Source organism: Salmo salar, chromosome 15 (genome assembly GCF_965601325.2).
Source record: "Salmo salar chromosome 15, fSalSal1, whole genome shotgun sequence".
Classification (NCBI taxonomy): Eukaryota; Metazoa; Chordata; class Actinopteri; order Salmoniformes; family Salmonidae; genus Salmo; species Salmo salar.
Window position 1 is genome coordinate 87,154,037 of NC_138305.1, and position 20,328 is coordinate 87,174,364.

The 20,328-nt window shown below is 45.9% G+C and overlaps 1 protein-coding gene across 2 annotated transcripts in view; it reads right to left on the minus strand.

Annotated features, from left to right (window-relative positions):
* Window positions 1-20,328, minus strand: part of LOC106572368 (plexin-A1) — a 269,721-nt gene that overhangs the window by 191,258 nt on the left and 58,135 nt on the right. For both annotated transcript variants that reach the window (XM_014146446.3, XM_014146445.3), the window contains exon 3: window positions 19,558-19,740. In XM_014146446.3, the coding sequence (XP_014001921.2) occupies window positions 19,558-19,740 (183 nt within the window). The remainder of the gene's footprint in view (window positions 1-19,557; window positions 19,741-20,328) is intronic.

Sequence of the window (20,328 nt, forward strand, 5' to 3'; positions counted from 1 at the left end):
ACTTTGCATGTGACTTTAAGACGCTCTTTAAGCTGGGCTTTTAGAGATGTTTAATTCACCCTTTCAAATGTATCAGAGCATTAACTATTATATATTAATTTCAGTGCTTTCAAATGGACTTTAATCTGCTGGATTAACCCCTGTGTTATGTTTTATCAAAGGAGCGGCAACCCAGCGCTGCTCTCTTGCTGCTCCTCGCTATCCCACATTAAACAGAGGAGAAGCACAATGAAGAGGCGTGAGAGGATGGATGGATGTAGGGCAGGCAGAGAGGGACATGAAGGACACCACACATCACATGACTGACTGGGGATACAGAGGAATAGAGCGGTGGAGGGTGGAGAGGAGCTTGGAAGACGTGTGTTGAGAATATGGTAGATAGTTGACAGTGAATCCGCAATGAAAGAAAATCAGGAAGTGTAACCGATGAGAGTGGGTTACTAAATAACTAGGTCATGACCCCTGAGGCTGAGGTCTAATGTGACCAGATCTTATGATACAACCGCCATAAAGAAGGGATTGTTCTGTCTGACGTCTGAGAATATGTGACCGAGAGCCACACCTCAACTTTGAATATTGGTAGCTACTTTTTAAGTAAATACCTGCAGTCAACTTGTGCAATACATTTGGAGGTAAAACAGACCGCGTTCTTCATTTCACCTGACACATTATTTTACATCATGAAGCTTTCCGGTAGTCCTCAGTCACATGCTGTTTGTTTACAAGCACACAACAACCAGAGATCGGAGCCTTGTGAGGCAATCACTGTTGTGCAGCATGCGCCAGGTGATCTAGTTACACTATGGAATTCACAACTAAGTGTTTGCCAGCTAGATATCTTATAACTATCAAGTTAACTGTCTAAAATGTGCTAAATGCTCTGCAGTTATGCATTTGGATTGCTAACTTAGTAGCTAGTTAGCTATCTAGTTAAGTGGTTAGCTTCTTCCAAAATCAAGCTTCGCTTAGTAACAGCAGAGAATCTCCTCCTGGATCAACAGCCTTGCTGTCTAATATTTGTTTGGGTGTGAAGCATGTCCTGAAAAGTCTAAATGTTATTTTACGTTTAAGGGTTAGGTTTTGGGTTAAGGTCAGCGTAAGGGTTAGGTTTTGGGTTAAGGTCAGCGTAAGGGTTAGGTTTTGGGTTAAGGTCAGCGTAAGGGTTAGGTTTTGGGTTAAGGTCAGCGTAAGGGTTAGGTTTTGGGTTAAGGTCAGCGTAAGGGTTAGGTTTTGGGTTAAGGTCAGCGTAAGGGTTAGGTTTTGGGTTAAGGTCAGCGTAAGGGTTAGGTTTTGGGTTAAGGTCAGCGTAAGGGTTAGGTTTTGGGTTAAGGTCAGCGTAAGGGTTAGGTTTTGGGTTAAGGTCAGCGTAAGGGTTAGGTTTTGGGTTAAGGTCAGCGTAAGGGTTAGGTTTTGGGTTAAGGTCAGCGTAAGGGTTAGGTTTTGGGTTAAGGTCAGCGTAAGGGTTAGGTTTTGGGTTAAGGTCAGCGTAAGGGTTAGGTTTTGGGTTAAGGTCAGCGTAAGGGTTAGGTTTTGGGTTAAGGTCAGCGTAAGGGTTAGGTTTTGGGTTAAGGTCAGCGTAAGGGTTAGGTTTTGGGTTAAGGTCAGCGTAAGGGTTAGGTTTTGGGTTAAGGTCAGCGTAAGGGTTAGGTTTTGGGTTAAGGTCAGCGTAAGGGTTAGGTTTTGGGTTAAGGTCAGCGTAAGGGATAGGTTTTGGGTTAAGGTCAGCGTAAGTGTTAGGTTTGTATTAGTATTTATTATGGATCCCCATTAGCTGTTGACAAGGCAGCAGCTACTCTTCCTGGGGTCCAGCAAAATTAAGGCAGTTATATACAATTAAAAACATTACATTACATTCCACAACACAACACATACCTACTGTACAGTATCCATGTGTACGTGTGTGTATAGTACGGATGTTATCATGTATGTATGTGTATGCGTGTGTCTGTGCCTGTGTTTCTCTTCACATTCCCTGCTATTCCATAAGGTGTATTGTTATCTGTTTTTTCAATTTGATTTTACTGATTGCATGAGTTACTTGGTGTGGAATAGAGTTCCATGAAGTCATGGCTGTATGTAGTACTGTGGGCCTCCCATAGTCTCTTCTGGACATGTCTTGTGGGGTATGCATGGTTGTCTGAGCTGTGTGCTAGTAGTTTAAAGACAGATCAGTGCAATCAAAATGTCAATACTTCTCACAAATACAAGTAGTGATGAAGTCAATCTCTCCTCTACTTTAAGCCAGGAGATTGACATGCATATTATTAATGTTAACTCTATGTGTACATTTAAGGGCCAGCCGTGCTGCCCTGTTCTGGGCCAATTGTAATGTTGCATCAATATGTCTTGACCATGACAGTTTACAATCCAGGGTTACTCCAAGAAGTTTAGTCTCCCCAACTTGCTCAATTTCCACATTATTCATTACAAGATTCAGTTGAGGTTTAGGGTTTAATAAATAATATGTCACAAATACAATGCTTTTAGTTTTTTAAATATTTAGGAATAACTTATTTCTTGCCACCCATTCTGTAACTTACTGCAGCTCTTTGTTAAGGGTTGCAGTGAAAGATTGAAAGAAGCAAGGGGCCTAGACAGGTTTAGGATTAGGTTAGGGTTAGTATTAGGTTTAGTATTAGGTTTAGGACTTCGGAAAAATATGATTTTGAATGGGAAAAAAGTCCTAACAATTAATGTAAACATGGTTGTGTGTGTGTGTGTGTGTGTGTGTGTGTGTGTGTGTGTGTGTGTGTGTGTGTGTGTGTGTGTGTGTGTGTGTGTGTGTGTGTGTGTGTGTGTGTGTGTGTGTGTGTGTGTGTGTGTGTGTGTGTGAGCATGTGTGTGCATGTGACACTCCTGGAATGTGAGCAGTCATCTGATTGGGAGTTGATCTCATAGGTCACAAGCTGCACTTCGTTCAACCCCTCAGAAAAAATCCTATTTCCCAGAATGCAGAGAGAGAGAGAGAGTCAATGATCAGCCAACGCTATGGGCACTACAGACTACAGCACTGATAGGATAAGCCTTAAAAAGATTGGCTGTGCTTACATGAGAACCATAAGTATAGAAATATGTAATACTTGAGAGATCCCGCCCTTGAAGACATTGTGTACATTAGATCCTCAACAGAATGATTATCTAGTTAAATCATCTTACACAAATGTTGCATACATACTGAGCAGCCTGAATGTGTGTGGTATAACACTGATTAGTATGTAACACTCTTCAGCAGAGGGATTTAGGATGTGTTCTCTAGAGCTGGCACAATTATCATATAATCGTGTAACCGACAATTATGGATAATAACCGCAAAGCAAAATTTTTGGGGTCATAATCATCTTACTACTTTAGTTTTATGAGAAGAGTGGATTCATCATTATATTGAAGTAGATATAGTTTACCCAATAACACTTTTGTATTTTTACATTTAGTGGGTAGAGTTGGTCATAATTTTGCGAGCAGAATGGCACGGTCGGGAGGAGAAGCATTATTTCCAAAAGTTCCAAGCGGTCAAAACCAATTTTGTTTTTGAGACAGGGGTGTCACCAAAGCTGTGTTGTATTCATTAGCTATGTCGTAGTGGTATTCATTAGGTATGTAGTAGTGGTATTCATTAGCTATGTCGTAGTGGTATTCATTAGGTATGTCGTAGTGGTATTCATTAGGTAAACAGTAGTGGTATTCATTAGATATGTCGTAGTGGTATTCATTAGGTAAACAGTAGTGTTATTCATTAGGTATGTAGTAGTGGTATTCGTGTGGTATGCCGTAGTGGTATTTATTAGGTCTGTCGTAGTGGTATTCATTAGGTATGTTGTAGTGTTATTCATTAGGTATGTAGTAGTGGTATTCATTAGGTATGTGGAAGTGGTATTCATTAGGTATGTAGAAGTGGTATTCATTAGCTATGTAGTAGTGGTATTCATTAGGTATGTAGAAGTGGTATTCATTAGGTATGTAGTTGTGGTATTCATTAGGTATGTAGAAGTGGTATTCATTAGGTATGTAGTAGTGGTATTCATTAGGTATGTCGTAGTGTTATTCATTAGGTATGTCGTAGTGTTATTCATTAGGTATGTAGTAGTGTTATTCATTAGGTATGTGGAAGTGGTATTCATTAGGTATGTAGTAGTGGTATTCATTAGGTATGTAGTTGTGCTATTCATTAGGTATGTAGAAGTGGTATTCATTAGGTATGTAGTAGTGGTATTCATTAGGTATGTAGTTGTGGTATTCATTAGGTATGTAGTAGTGGTATTCATTAGGTATGTAGTAGTGGTATTCATTAGGTATGTAGTTGTGGTATTCATTAGGTATGTAGTAGTGGTATTCATTAGGTATGTAGTTGTGGTATTCATTAGGTATGTAGTTGTGGTATTCATTAAGTATGTCGTAGCCAGTTTCCAAAGATGCATTATGATGCATTACATGCTCAAAACCATTTTCAATAAAAATGACAATTATGACAATGACCGCGGCCATTTGCATGACAATTCATAATCCATAATGTCATAATCGTCACAACCCTAGTCTTCCCCTATAATCTCTACTCCGAGTCCACTAACACGCACATTATCACTTGCACACACTCACAGTCACACACTCACACACACTCCCTGTTTTTGACCGCTTCTCACCCCACAGCACAAAGGGCCCCTCTGTAATATCAAAGCCAAAACAACTCGTGCTTGGCTCAGATGGTGACCAGGAGCATCCCAATCCTCTTTCCCTACACAGACCCACATACACACCCTCTGCTCCACACACTGCTGTGCAGCCACATGCAGCCCCACAGCCACTGACAGGCCTGAGTGGACTAATCCCAGTCAGAGAGGGAGGGGGTGTAAGGGGAGCACAGAGCTGACACCAGAGACACATATGATACTGTAGACACACACATGTATGTCGACACACATGAAGACACACAGACAGACGGAGAGACTGAGGGACTGACTAACACACACACACACTAAATCAGATGTACACGCTGTGCCTATGAATTAACATGGTGGCCAACCATGATTCATACACAAACTGCAGACAAATAATCTGTACACTACATTTACAAACTAGTCATGCTTTTTCACAGACAAATAAAATAGGTGGTAAGTGCAATTCGATATGAACTAGGGACTGGGGAGTACATGAATTGTCCTTGTGAACTGTGGGGTATAATGTGTGTGTGGAACTGTGTGCCCAGAGAGAGAGAGAGGGAGGTGGCGACGGCTCAGTCTTAACCTGTTGGGGCTAGGGGGCAGTATTTTCACGGCTGGATAAAAAAACGTACCCGATTTAATCTGGTTACTAATCCTACCCAGTAACTAGAATATGCATATACTTATTATATATGGATAGAAAACACCCTAAAGTTTCTAAAACTGTTTGAATGGTGTCTGTGAGTATAACAGAACTCATTTGGCAGGCAAAACCCTGAGACATTTTCTGACAGGAAGTGGATACCTGATGTGTTGAATGACATTTAAGCCTATGCCATTGAAACACACAGGGGTTGATTAATGTTTTGGCACTTCCTATTGCTTCCACTAGATGTCACCAGCCTTTACAAAGTGTTTTGAGTCTTTTACTGTGAGATCTGACCGAACAAGAGCCATGGAACGGTGATGGCCGATTAGACTCTGGCGCGCGAGTTCATCTTGGGTACCCTCGTTCCAATACGTTATAAAAGAGAATGCATTCGTCCACCTTGAATATTATTCATGTTCTGGTTAAAAAAGGCACTAATGATTTATGCTATACAACGTTTGACATGTTTGAACGAACGTAAATATATTTTTTCCCCTCGTTCATGACGAGAAGTCCGGCTGGCTTAGATCATGTGCTAACAACACGGAGCTTTTTGGATATAAATGATGAGCTTTTTTGAACAAAACTACACTCGTTATGGACCTGGGATTCCTGGAAGTGACATCTGATGAAGAGAATCAAAGGTAATGGATTATTTACATAGTATTTTCGATTTTAGATCTCTCCAACATGGCCGTTTGTCTGTATAGCAAAGCATATTTTTCTGGGCGCAGTGCTCAGATTATTGCAAAGTGTGATTTCCCAGTAAGGTTATTTTTAAATCTGGCAAGTTGATTGCGTTCAAGAGATGTAAATCTATAATTCTTTAAATGACAATATAATATTTTACCAATGTTTTCTAATTTTAATTATTTAATTTGTGGTGCTGACTTGACTGCCGGTTATTGGAGGGAAACGATTTCCTCAACATCAATGCCATAGTAAAACGCTGTTTTTGGATATAAATATGAACTTGATAGAACTAAAAATGCATGCATTGTCTAACATAATGTCCTAGGAGTGTCATCTGATGGAGATTGTAAAAGGTTAGTGCATCATTTTAGCTGGTTTTATGGTTTGGTGACGCCTGTCTTTGAATTGACAAAACATTACACACAGCTATTGTCAATGTGCTCTCCTAACATAATCTAACTTTATGCTTTCGCCGTAAAACCTTTTTGAAATCGGACAACGTGGTTAGATTAAGGAGATGTTTATCTTTCAAAGGGTGTAAGATAGTTGTATGTTTGAAAAATTTGAATTTTGACATTTATTTGGTTTCAAATTTGCCGCTCTTGAAATGCACCTGCTGTTGATAGGGTGCACCACGGGTGGCACGCTAGCGTCCCACATAGCCCCAAGAAGTTAATCCCCCCTTTCCTCTCCAACCAAACCAAACCACAACCCATAACATCGCCCACACAGAACAGAGCCACCGCCGCCGCGTTATGACTATGACCCATAGAGGAGGAGTAGAGTGGAGAGTAGAAGGAGGGGGCTCTATACAGTACCCTACATTCCCCCCAGCCACCCTCCTAACCACCTTACCCTCACATGACTGGGCTGTGTCAGGAAGCCTGCCAAGTCTCTGTACGCTTTAATTAAGCAGAGAAGAGGCCCCAGCATAGCCCCGCCGTCCGCCTCAGTCCCCATGCCTGCTCTGACTCGCTCCCCTCCTCACAGCACAGTACAGTACAACACAGCACAGGGAGATTACACTCCCCGCACCACTCGCTTGCCTTTGCGCTGTAAGGCATTGTTCCCACCACAATGGAACCAAAAGCCTGGGGAGTAGAGCATTGTTTGGTGGGGAGGGGGGAGAGGGGGGAGAGAGGGGAGCTGACAACGCTTGTTCTTTTAGCCATGGAGAGGCTGAGAGTGGCACTGTGATATCAGGCTCAGTAATCTAACACCATCAGTGTCTCAGGCACAATGGAGCTTCTTGGCACAGTCAGGGCCAACAGATGGGAGAATTATACTACCTATGGTAATCTTTTAGTTTGTTCTCTCTCTCTCTCTCTCTCTCTCCGTTGCAGAGGAATGCTAAATCAGCCAGCCCTCCCTCTTCCAGCTCTGTGGAAAAAGTTCAAAAGCGGGAAAAAAAAGCCTCAGCCGGCAAGGCTACCGTTTATGGACGTGTTTTGAATGTCTCCAGGCTGTGTCTTTTGACACACTGAGCAGAGCAACACACTCTCTCTTTTCCATGCAATGGAGGAGCAATCACTCCTCCCACCAGGCAGGCTGGCAGGCAGGCAGGCAGGCTGGCAGGCAGGCAGGCAGAGCAGATCAAAGGCCAGAGCTAGCTGAAAGTGTGGAGGTGAAGGGGGCTGTGTGAACTGCACAACCTCACAACCTCTAGCTTCACCTGACACCTAGCACTGTGGAAAACCACCGACAGACAGACCGACAAATAGACACACCGACTTATGGACTGACATTCAAATAGACTGATGAACCAGAGCTGGGGAAGGTTGGAAACAACTTAAAGGTAGAGTTTAAGAGGTGTGTGTGTGTGTGTGTGTGTGTGTGTGTGTGTGTGTGTGTGTGTGTGTGTGTGTGTGTGTGTGTGTGTGTGTGTGTGTGTGTGTGTGTGTGTGTGTGTGTGTGTTCAAGTGCCCAGTGTTCTGATTGCAGAAGCCTCTCCAGAAATGTGATGTCTACTTGATAATCACACAACTGATGAGTGGAAAATCTACAGGCTCATCTCCATCAACAATGGGCTCTAGTCTTGTCTGCTCAGCCCTGACACATGGATCAGCATATGTGTGTGTTCAATCATCCTAGAATACCCACATGCCTATGTCTCTCCTGGTGATGGAAACTTCAAGGCTAAGCAAGCGTTTCATAAAATAGGAAGATGACAGGGCCACTACAAAGTAATCTACAGAAGTTTGTGAAGCACGTCTAGGACAGCTGTCTCAGACACCATCTATCAATATGAGGTTAATAACATAGATGGGATGCTCTCCTCGCCTGAGTCCAGACTGAATGCTGTCGGACACAGTGTCTGAATACTCACAGGCAGCCTAATGAATAACAGGACAACAATGGGGTACAGTAGAATATAACAGTGTCGCTGTCTGACATATGTGCCATGCTATTGTTGGCTGAACCGATTCTCGTAACAGCATGCTAGCTAAATAGTGTGTGTTACAACGTCAACGAGCCGTACATGCATGTGAGTGTTTGATACCCACCAAGCTGTGGCTGACTGAACATGTGACGAAGCAGACAAACAGACGGGGCAGGTGAGGGGAACAGGTGATCTTCTCCTCCTCTGGAACGGGACACACACACACACACACACACACACACACACACACACACACACACACACACACACACACACACACACACACACACACACACACACACACACACACACACACACACACACACACAGTTGTCTGTAGTTGGGAGTGTGACGTCAGGGGGGCACAGTCATGTGGGGATAGCAAGCCGTTGCTGAATCAGCAGCTGTGCATGGCATCAGGTGGGCACTGCCCTCATATAAAGATGCCACAACTGCAACAACACAGTCAGGGGTACTTACCAACACTGCCCTCTCCCTAGATCACACACACCTTGAGAACCATCTCCGGGTCACACACATACAGAAGCACACGCACACATACACCAAGGTGTACCGCCATGCCAGGGATTGGTCAGTGTGTACAATAGACAGCTTGATTTGGCCTATGGCACCTGACAGTAGACATCACTGCAGTATGTGGTGTACCACATACAACTAGTGAGCCTGAATATGGGGGGAAATATTCGATTAGCTAAACAACTATCGGTACATGCAGAGGTGTATTCAAATCACAAGCAGATACATTCTTTGATTCATGTTTTCCACCAGCCTCCCAACCAGCTTGCTTATGAAAATGTCATTATTCAGTACGGCTCACTAATATCACCATCTAGCTCTATTGACGGATATCACACACGAAGCCAGCCGGGCTCAAGGACACTTAAGTAATATATCAAGTAATACCCCACCTGGGAGTGGAACTGACAACCTCACACAGAGTCCTGGAGCTCGGTCTGCATCAAGAACCCCTACCACACCACCATGTCAGCTCCCCACAGTGCAAACGCTTGTAGCCTTTTAATTCAGTTCACTCCGCAAGCACTTTATAAAGGCATCCACACTCTTCACACTTTTCCCCTTGTTGAGTAGATATAGATAGGACTATATATAGAGTTATGTAGAACAGTGGTGGTGCTGGAAGAATAGTGGTGGTGGAGGAAGAACAGTGGTGGTGGTGGAAGGACAGTGGTGGTGGAGGAAGGACAGTGGTGGTGGAGGAAGGACAGTGGTGGTGGAGGAAGGACAGTGGTGGTGGTGGAAGAATAGTGGTGGTGGAGGAAGAATAGTGGTGGTGGAGGAAGAACAGTGGTGGTGGAGGAAGAACAGTGGTGGAAGAACAGTGGTGGTGGTGGAAGAACAGTGGTGGTGGAGGAAGAACAGTGGTGGTGGTGGAAGAACAGTGGTGGTGGAGGAAGAACAGTGGTGGTGGAGGAAGAACAGTGGTGGTGGTGGAAGAACAGTGGTGGTGGAGGAAGAACAGTGGTGGTGGAGGAAGGACAGTGGTGGTGGTGGAAGAACAGTGGTGGTGGTGGAAGAACAGTGGTGGTGGACGAAGAACAGTGGTGGTGGAGGAAGAACAGTGGTGGTGGTGGAAGAACAGTGGTGGTGGAGGAAGAACAGTGGTGGTGGAGGAAGAACAGTGGTGGTGGTGGAAGAACAGTGGTGATGGAGGAAGAATATTTTGTAAATTACATGGCCGAAGTCAAGGATCGGTAGGATAGTCAGTTTTACGAGGGTATGTTTGGCAGCATGAGTGAAGGAGGCTTTGTTGCAAAATAGGAAGCCAATTCAAGATTTAACTTTAGATTGGAGATGCTTAATGTGAGTCTGGAAGGAGAGTTCACAGTCTAGTCAGACACCTAGGTATTTATAGTTGTCCACATATGCTAAGTCAGAACCGTCCATAGTGATGCTAGTCGGGCGGGAGGGTGCAGGCAGCGATCGGTTGAAGAGCATGCATTTAGTTTTACTAGAATATAATTGCAGTTGGAGGCCACAGAAGGAGTGTTGTTTGGTGTTGAAGCTCGTTTGGAGGTTTGTTAACACAGTGTCCAAAGAAGGGCCAGAAGTATACAGAATGGTGTCGTCTGCGTAGAGGTGGATCAAAGAATCACCCGCAGCAAAAGCGACATCATTGATATATACAGAGAAAAGAGTCGGCCCGAGAATTGAACCCTGTGGCACCCCATAGAGACTGCCAGAGGTCTGGACAACAGGCCCTCCGATTTGGCACACTGAACTCGATCTGAGAAGTAGTTAGTGAACCAGACGAGGCAGTCATTAGAGAAACCAAGGCTGTTCAGTCTGCCGATAAGAATACGGTGATTGAGAGTCGAAAGACTTGGCCAGGTCGATGAAGACGGCTGCACAGTACTGTCTTTTATGATGGTGGTTATGATATCGTTTAGGACCTTGAGCATGGCTGAGGTGCACCCGTGACCAGCTCGGAAACCAGATTGCATAGCGGAGAAGGTACGGTGGGATCTGAAATGGTCGGTGATCTGTTTGTTCACTTGGATTTCGAAGACTTTAGAAAGGCAGGGCAGGATGGATATAGGTCTATAACAGTTTGGGTCTAGAGTGTCTCCCCCTTTGAAGAGGGGGATGACCGCGGCTGCTTTCCAGGAATCTCAGACGATACGAAAGAGAGGTTGAACAGACTAGTAATAGGGGTTGCAACAATGGCGGCGGATAATTTTAGGAAGAGAGGGTCCAGATTGTCTAGCCCAGCTGATTTGTAGGGATCCAGATTTTGCAGCTCTTTCAGAACATCAGCTGTCTGGATTTGGGTGAAGGAGAAGCGGGGGGACTTGGGCCAGTTGCTGCGGGGGGTGCAGAGCTGTTGGCCGGGTTTGGGGTAGCCAGGTGGAAAGCATGGCCAGCCGTAGAGAAATGCTTATTGAAATTCTCGATTATCGTGGATTTATCAGTGGTGACAGTGTTTCCTAGTCTCAGTGCAGTGGGCAGCTGGGAGGAGGTACTCTTATTCTCCATGGACTTTACAGTGTCCCAAAACCTTTTGGAATTAGTGCTTCAGGATGCAAATTTCTGTTTGAAAAAGCTAGCCTTTGCTTTCCTAACTGACTGTGTGTATTGGTTACTGACTTCCCTGAAAAGTTGCATATCGCAGGGACTATTCAAAGCTAGTGCAGTATGCCACAGGGTGTTTTTGTGCAAGGCAAAGGGCGGTCAAGTCTGGAGTGTACCAAGGGCTATATCTGTTCTTAGTTCTACATTTTTTGAAAGGGGCATGCTTTTTAAGATGGTGAGGAAAGCACCTTTAAAGAACAACCAGGCATCCTCAAGACGGGATGAGGTCAATATCCTTCCAGGACACCCGGGCCAGGTCGATTAGAAATGCCTGCTCGCAGAATGTTTTAGGGAGCGTTTGACAGTGATGAGGGGTGGTCGTTTGACCGCGGACCCATAACGGACGCAGGCAATGAGGCAATGATCACTGAGATCCGGGTTGAAAACAGCAGAGGTGTATTTAGAGGGCAAGTTGGTCAGGATGATATCTATGAGGGTGCCCATGTTTACGGATTTGGAGTTGTACCTGGTAGGTTCCTTGATAATTTGTGAGATTGAGGGCATCTAGCTTAGATTGTAGAACGGCCGGGGTGTTAAGCATATCCCAATTTAAGTCACCTAGCAGTACGAACTCTGACGATAGATGGGGGGCAATCAATTCCCATATGGTGTCCAGGGCACAGCTCGGAGCTGAGGGGGGTCTATAACAAGCGGCAACAGTGAGGGACTTATTTCTGGAGAGATGGATCTTTAAAAGTAGAAGCTCTAACTGTTTGGGCATAGACCTGGATAGTATGACAGAACTCTATCTCGACAGTAGATTGCAATTCCGCCCCCTTTTAGCAGTTCTGTCTGGATGGAAAATGTAATTGGGGATGGAAATTTCTAAATTTTTGGTGGCCTTCCTAAGCCAGGATTCAGACATGGCTAGGACATCAGGGTTGGCGGAGTGTGCTAAAGCAGTGAATAAAGCAAACTTAGGGAGGAGGCTTCTGATGTTAACATGCATGAACCCAAGGCTTTTACGGTTGCAGAAGTCAACAAATGAGAGCGCCTGGGGACACACAGGGTCTGGGTTAACAGTGGGGGAAAGAGTGGGACAGTAGGCCCGTGCTTCACATTCCTACACGCACGCACACACGCACACACACGCACACACACGCACACACATATGCAAACACGCACACACACACGCACACACACACACACACATGCAAACACGCCCACGCACGCGCACACACACATGGATACAGAGAGACATGCTATTCTGACAGGGAATTCTCTGGAGGACCGGGGCTGCGGGCAACCAGCACGCACACACACACACACACAGAGGAGAAGAAGCTCAAGGTGACATGCTACAAAGAATGAGGAAAGGAGGGGAAGGGGATAGGGGAGAGGGAGATAATGCTACAGACAGGATGTTAATTCTCCAGCCACTTTTACCACTTATGGTGGTAATATCATAGGCAGCTGATATAATAGCCTCTTGAACAGCCTCTCATACAGTGAGCCAAACTAGTCCTGCTGTTACACAGTGCCCTGTGCTCATTCTACTGGGAATCAGGGAAAGAAGAGAGAATCAATCTCTTCTCCCAGCTCTATCATCCCAACTCCTCTCCATCATCTGAAAGTGATATCATCCCATCCCCGATATACCAGATCAACATTGAGACAACGTCCAGCAGGCAGTAGGCTGAACGTTAGTTAAACGCTCCTCACCAGGGGAGCATCCATCATTTCCATTAGTCTCCTGACTGACATTTACAACACGCTGCCGTACAGTCATCACTGGAGCACTTCCGATACGGCGACTCCATCACCATTTCCAAATGCTATGTCGTTAATTAGGATTCACATGGTACATTACCTTAGATATCATGTGTCTTAATTAGTCTGATTCTCAGTCACAGTAAAGACACAGATGCAGACATTACATTAGCATCAGCGCTACGTCAATAAAGGTCTGGTCACTGGGGAGCCTGTATCCTGTCTGTGCATGTAGGACGGTCCCTGACTAACCTTGCTGTGGCTATCCCTCTGCATCCCTCTCTCTATATCTCTATCCTTACCCAGGCCAGGATCTGTGGAGGAGGATAAATAGTAAGTAGTGTACACTGCCTAGTCCTAGTGCATATAACCAGCCCAGAGAGGGAGAGAGAATGAAGAGAGTGAGCCTTGCTCCATTATGTATGAGTTGTTAATTGGGAGTCTCTGCATGTTTCACTGCCTCAAGATCAGCCATGCCACTGAGACTGAACAGACGGCCTGATAGGGCCAGCCACACGCCACTCAGCCCGTCGGCACGGTAACAAGGCCAGTGCCATATGCAGATTGGCCCAGTCGTTCGGATCTCACTTGGGTAGGAGGGAGAGGAGGTGAGGCCTAGCAGGTTGGGGGAAAAAAACAGAGAACATTTGTTGTTTCCTTATTTTCTCTCTTTTGTTTTTGGCGGTTGAAACGGTTCAGATGGCTGAGAGAGGCTATTTAGCAAGAGCTGTGAGGGCTGAGGGGTGATTCTCAGGTTGTAAATAGAAGTAGTCTGAGAGAGAGCTTCCCAGGTTTTATGGAGATTTGGGTGTTCCTCTCCCTGTGTCTTTGTGAAGCAGCAGCAGATCTGTTCTGTGAAGCTGAGGAATCCTATTAAATAACAGACAGTGACCTGGTGATTCCAGCTCTACTGGCTGATCCTACAGAGAGGGATCACAACACCATATGAGCACATTCTATACTGAACAAAAATATAAACAATGCAACCATTTTAAAGATTTGACTGAGGTACAGTTCATCTAAGGAACTCAGTCAATTTAAACAAATTCATTAGGCATTAATCTATGGATTTCACATGACTGGGAATACAGATACTTCAAAAAAAAAGTTAGGGGTGTGGATCTAAAAACCAGTCAGTATCTGGAGTGACCACCATTTTCCTCATGCAGCGAGACACATCTCCTCCGCATAGAGTTGATCAGGCTGTTGATTGTGGCCTGAGTGAATGTTGTCGCACACATCGATCCAGAGCATCCCAACCATGCTCAATGGGTGACATATATGGTGAGTATGCAGGCCATGGAAGAACAGGGACAATTCAGCTTCCAGATTCTTGCGACATGGGGCCGAGCATTATCATGTTGAAACATGAGGTGATGGTGGCGTATGAATGGCACGACAATGGGCCTCAGGATCTCGTCACGGTATCTCTGTGCATTCAAATTGCCATCGATAAAATGCAATTGTGTTCATTGTCCGTAGCTTATGCCAGCCCATACCATAACCCCACTGCTACCATGGGGCACTCTGTTCACAACATCAGCAAACCACTCGCCCATACGACGCCATATGTGGTCTGTGGTTGTAAGGCCAGTTGGACGTACTGACAAATTCCCTAAAACAACATTGGAGGTGGTTAATGGTAGGGAAATGAACATTACATTCTCTGGCAACAGCTCTGGTGGACGTTCCTGCAGTCAGCATGCCAATTGCACGCTCCCTCAAAACTTGAGACATCTGTGGCATTGTGTTGTGTGCACATTTTAGAGTGGCCTTTTATTGTCCCCAGCACAAGGTGTACCTGTGTAATAGTCATGCTGTTTAATCAGCTTCTTTGTATGCCACACCTTTTAGGTTGGATGGATTATCTTGGCAAAGGAGAAATGCTCACTAACAGGGATGAAAACAAATTTGTGCACATTTGAGAGAAATACCATATGAATCCTTGTGTGTAGAGGCTTTACCCAAACATGCACACATCATCTGGTGTCCCATACTTCCCCTCCAGCACTAGACTAGTTGCATTTGCACACGTCCAGCCGTCCGCTGCCTCCACGCCTGCTAAGATTTACGCCTGTGATTATATATTCATACAGATGAGTCAATAAGGGCCTTGCAGCCGTAGCAACGGGAGGACTGGGCGAATTCCAATGAGCCGCTATCAGGCCCCAAAGCCTCCCATCAATAGACTGCAACTTTACATTTCATTAGGGCACGGCGCACAGTTTAACTCCAAATGAATAGCAATAAAACAAGACTGCCAACAACGATCGGGGGGCCCTCCACACACTCTCCTCTCTCCACACAGAAGCACTGCTCTGCTCCCGTCCGCCCGCCCCAGATGGGCTGTTCCCGACCGTCAAACCACCGGCTCCAACACTACAATTACAAGCCAAACAAACAGATCAACAAACAAAACCAAATCAGGAGAAAATTACATTGATGCCGCCACATGGAATTGGACTGCAGTTTATATGTGGACATAATCAGAGAGGAGAAGCCGTTTGTGATGGCGTGGTGGTAGGCGGTGAGACTGTGGATACTGTGATGTCAGGGTCTCCTGAAGAGAGGCTTTAGGAGGGACTGGTTCTGCTCTGTAGTGATGACTATGCTTCCCTAGCCACAGCCAGCTAGTCAACAGTCTCTGTTCCTGTATGTACAGCACTACATCGATCTGTGTGTGATAACGCTGGCAGCCTGTGCCCCACCACCCAGCACTTGGCATCCACACAGGAAGAGATGGTGGCAAAGGGAAATGGGATTCCGATTGTGGAAGGGATATCTTCCCTCTGAGATCTACTGATTCATCCCACCCCCAGCCTCCACATCCCCTTCCAGCATCCTGCCGGCCAACCGGCTGCAGCCTGCAGACAGACGCCCACAGCAAAGCACCGCTCCAAACCCACAGCTAGCAACCGCTACCTCAGGGGTCAGCACCAAGGACTATGGGACTGGGTTTCAGCCGACTTAGCAAAACAAGAGAGGCGTGTGTGTGTTTGTGTGTGTGTGTGTGTGTGTGTGTGTGTATGTGTGTGTGTGTGTGTGTGTGTGCGTGCGTGCGTGCGTGCGTGCGTGCGTGCGTGCGTGCGTGTGTGTGTCCTAGACCTAGGCTAGTGTGTATTAATGCCTGAATAATGGTTCAGTGTCTATCAGTGTGTATGCAGGTGTGCATGCTGGTGTGTATAAATGTGTGGTTGCATTCATTCCATACGTGACCGACCGCCTCAATTCCGTCTTATGTTGCAACATTTTAATTATAATTTTTTTTTACATTAGATAAAAGTAGAGACTACGAAATGGTATATCATACACTGCAGTTGAGGAACAATGGGAAAGTAATTCTGCTTTGAAAGTTGATAAACTTTTGAGAAAATGATCCTTAATATTTTGGTACATATACATACTGGAGAGCTCTTCTTTGTCTACACCCATTCAGCATCGTTCACACCCTCTTAAGCCTTAGCCCCACCCATCTCTTTAAGAATTCACATGTGAGGCCATGTGCTAAACAGAGTGAGAAAGGTAGTGTAGTAAACAACCAAAGATTTCAACACTAAAAGTGGTGTATTCACCCCAGAGACAACTGGCTAACTTGATGGGTCATCTAATCATCTGGCAAAGTGGAGTTTTTTGTTTAGACATGTAGCTAGCTAGCTACATTTCAAACGGATTGTCATAGCTAGCCACCATGCATGAAATGCTGGAGTATGAATCTGCAGGTAGCTAAAGCTAACCAACTAGGTTCAATGTTATCTAGCTAGCTAACATTAGGCTATAACTAGCAATGCAAATGGTTTTCTGAGATACAAATAATATTACTACACAGATCATACACATAATGTTAGCTAGCGAGCCAACAAGCTAATGTTCACTAGCTAGCAGTACGCTTTAACTTACAATGAAAATTACTTTCTGAAAAAAAATCTGAAACGTATAATACAGTATCTGAAAATGTCGCTAGAATCTTACCCGTATACATGAATGAACGCTTCATGGCAGCGTGTCTTTTCAGTTTGGTTTGTAGCTAGCTATAGCTTGTTTGGCCCGTTGTTGTGTCAAATCACTCCGGTTCACACTGATGTGCAGAAAGTCGTCCATCACAACTTTTTCCCACTGATCTTTGGCGATAGCGCCTGCTAAATTCATGGCAGCAATGTTGTTGAGAGCAGAAGCAACACTTTGGCAGTTCTCCATGTCTAACATTACATCTGTCAAAAAAGCTGCGGGAGCAAGGATTATCTACACATACTGATCAGCTCATGTTATAGACAGAAGAATGCTACATGGCAGACCAATCCAAACTCATCTCTAGGCATGTCCAGCCCATGCATTACCTTAGCCAATCATGGGTAGCAGGAAGGTTCCTGTCTTTTTCCGTGGCTAAACCAACTAGGCTCGTAATTTAAATATTTTATTTGTATTTACAGATGGCATACAACTTTGTTATTAAAATGATCTTCAAATACCTCTCCTGTGAAGTAGTGACGTGTGACATACCCCTAGTTTCTTGAAGCTGGTCACATATTACTCTATTATCTGACACATAAAATGACCTAATAATTTCATACATTCATAATCACCCTACAAAGATACTGTCAAATCTACTCACTCTCAGCTTTTAGTGGAGTTCTGACAAAAGCTGGAACCCACCACCAAGGCCATTTTTAGCCTCTACTCTGTGTTAACAGTCTGGAACCATCTGAGAGGCGTCCTAGAGTCATCTCTGTTGGCAGTGAAGGGCACCAACACCTAGTCCTGCCCCCTCCCCTGTTCTCGTCTCTCCTCTACTGTTCTCCCCTCTTCTCTCCTCTACTCCCCTGTTCTCTTCTCTCCTCTACTGTTCTCCCCTCTTCTCTCCTCTACTCCCCTGTTCTCTCCTGTCCTCTACTGTTCTCCCCTCTTCTCTCCTCTACTCCCCTGTTCTCTTCTCTCCTCTACTGTTCTCCCCTCTTCTCTCCTCTACTCCCCTGTTCTCTCCTGTCCTCTACTGTTCTCCCCTCTTCTCTCCTCTACTCCCCTGTTCTCTCCTGTCCTCTACTGTTCTCCCCTCTTCTCTCCTCTACTCCCCTGTTCTCTCCTGTCCTCTACTGTTCTCCCCTCTTCTCTCCTCTACTCCCCTGTTCTCTCCTGTCCTCTACTGTTCTCCCCTCTTCTCTCCTCTACTCCCCTGTTCTCTCCTGTCCTCTACTGTTCTCCCCTCTTCTCTCCTCTACTCCCATGTTCTCTCCTGTCCTCTACTGTTCTCCCCTCTTCTCTCCTCTACTCCCCTGTTCTCTCCTGTCCTCTACTGTTCTCCCCTCTTCTCTCCTCTACTCCCCTGTTCTCTCCTGTCCTCTACTGTTCTCCCCTCTTCTCTCCTCTACTCCCCTGTTCTCTCCTGTCCTCTACTGTTCTCCCCTCTTCTCTCCTCTACTCCCCTGTTCTCTCCTGTCCTCTACTGTTCTCCCCTCTTCTCTCCTCTACTCCCCTGTTCTCTCCTGTCCTCTACTGTTCTCCCCTCTTCTCTCCTCTACTCCCATGTTCTCTCCTGTCCTCTACTGTTCTCCCCTCTTCTCTCCTCTACTCCCCTGTTCTCTCCTGTCCTCTACTGTTCTCCCTTCTTCTCTCCTCTACTCCCATGTTCTCTCCTGCTCGCTCCTGTTTTCCCCTGTTTTCCCATTTTCCCTGTTCTCTCCTGTTCTCTCCTGTTCTTTCCTGTTAGTTCCTGTTCTTTCCTGTTCTCCAGAGCTCTGGGAACAGCACCAGAGAAGGCACAGCAGTGGCTCACAGCACGACAGCGATTGCCTGAAGAAGCCGGTGATTGACAAACCCACTATGTGTGGGTCTACTCCAGACCTAGGAGCAAGAGCACTAGATCTGTGGAGGATGTCGTATTCTCTTAGGAAAGGGGGAAAACATTTGTTCCGGGGAGGGTCCTCTTCAGAAAAACAACTTTCCCTACAAATCCTGAGTTTGGGTAGGCAGGGCTTAAAATGCAGGTGGGAATTGTGCTCATGTTCAGCTAGGGCAGCAAGCAGATACGACAGTGATGTCACTGGTGACGCACATCCCATTTCTGACTCGTCCTCTCTGTCCCAACTGGTGCTGGAACTTCTATAGACGTGTACGCTGGAGCATTGGTACGCTGTGGGAAGCAACCTGTCTGTCTAGAGACTCCAGAGAGAGTCTAGAGAGATCTCAATCCCATCCACCCACCCAGCACAAAGGAGTTTCTACAGCTTTTGAAAGACCAGCTTCTTACAGCTCCAGCTCAACGGTGGCCAGGCAGAAATGAGACAGAGACTTTAAATTCATCCTCATAACCAGAGGTTGGTAACACATGTACACACACAAACACACAGAATCCACCAGTGGCCTACCTTCTTAATACGTCCGCTGCGTGTGCCGGCGAAGGCCACAGTGTGGCCGCGGTATTCATAGGCTGCCACCGACGTCATACCATCGTCCTTGTCCACGAACAGAGGGAGACCCTCGATGGTGCTGGTCCCCCCCAGGGGCTGGTTGAAGTCCTGCCCACAGAAGTTATCGTCTATTTGGAGTGGCTGCACAGAGGGGGGGGGTTAGAGCGAGACAGAGATAGAAAGAGAGACAAAGAGAGTGAGAGATGGGAGAGTGAGAGAGGGGAGAGAGATGTTGGGAGGAAGGGAGAGGGCGAAAGAGATTGGGAGGAAGGGAGAGAGAAGGGGAGAGAGATTGGGAGGGGGAGAGAGAGGGGGAGAAAAAGATTGTGAGGAAAGGAGATAGGGGGGAGAGAGAGATTAGGAGGGATGGAGAAGGGAGTGAGAGATTGGGAGGGAGAGAGTGGAAAGAGAGATGTTGGTAGGGAGGGAGGGGTTTGGATTGGGAGGGAGAGAGAGAGAGGGGAGAGAGAGTGATTAGGAGGGAGGGAGAGGGAGAGGGAGAGGGAGAGAGGGAGAGAGAGAGAGAGAGAGAGAGAGAGAGGGGGGAGAGAGATATTGGGAGGGAGGTAGAGAGAAAGGGGAGAGAGATTTGGAGGGAGGGATGGAGAAGGAGGAGGGAGAGGGAGAAAGAGATTGGGAGGGAGAGAGCGGGGGAGAGAGAGATTGGGCGGGAGAGAGAGGGGAGAGAGAGGGCAGAGAGAGATTGGGAGGGAGAGAGAGGAGAGAGAG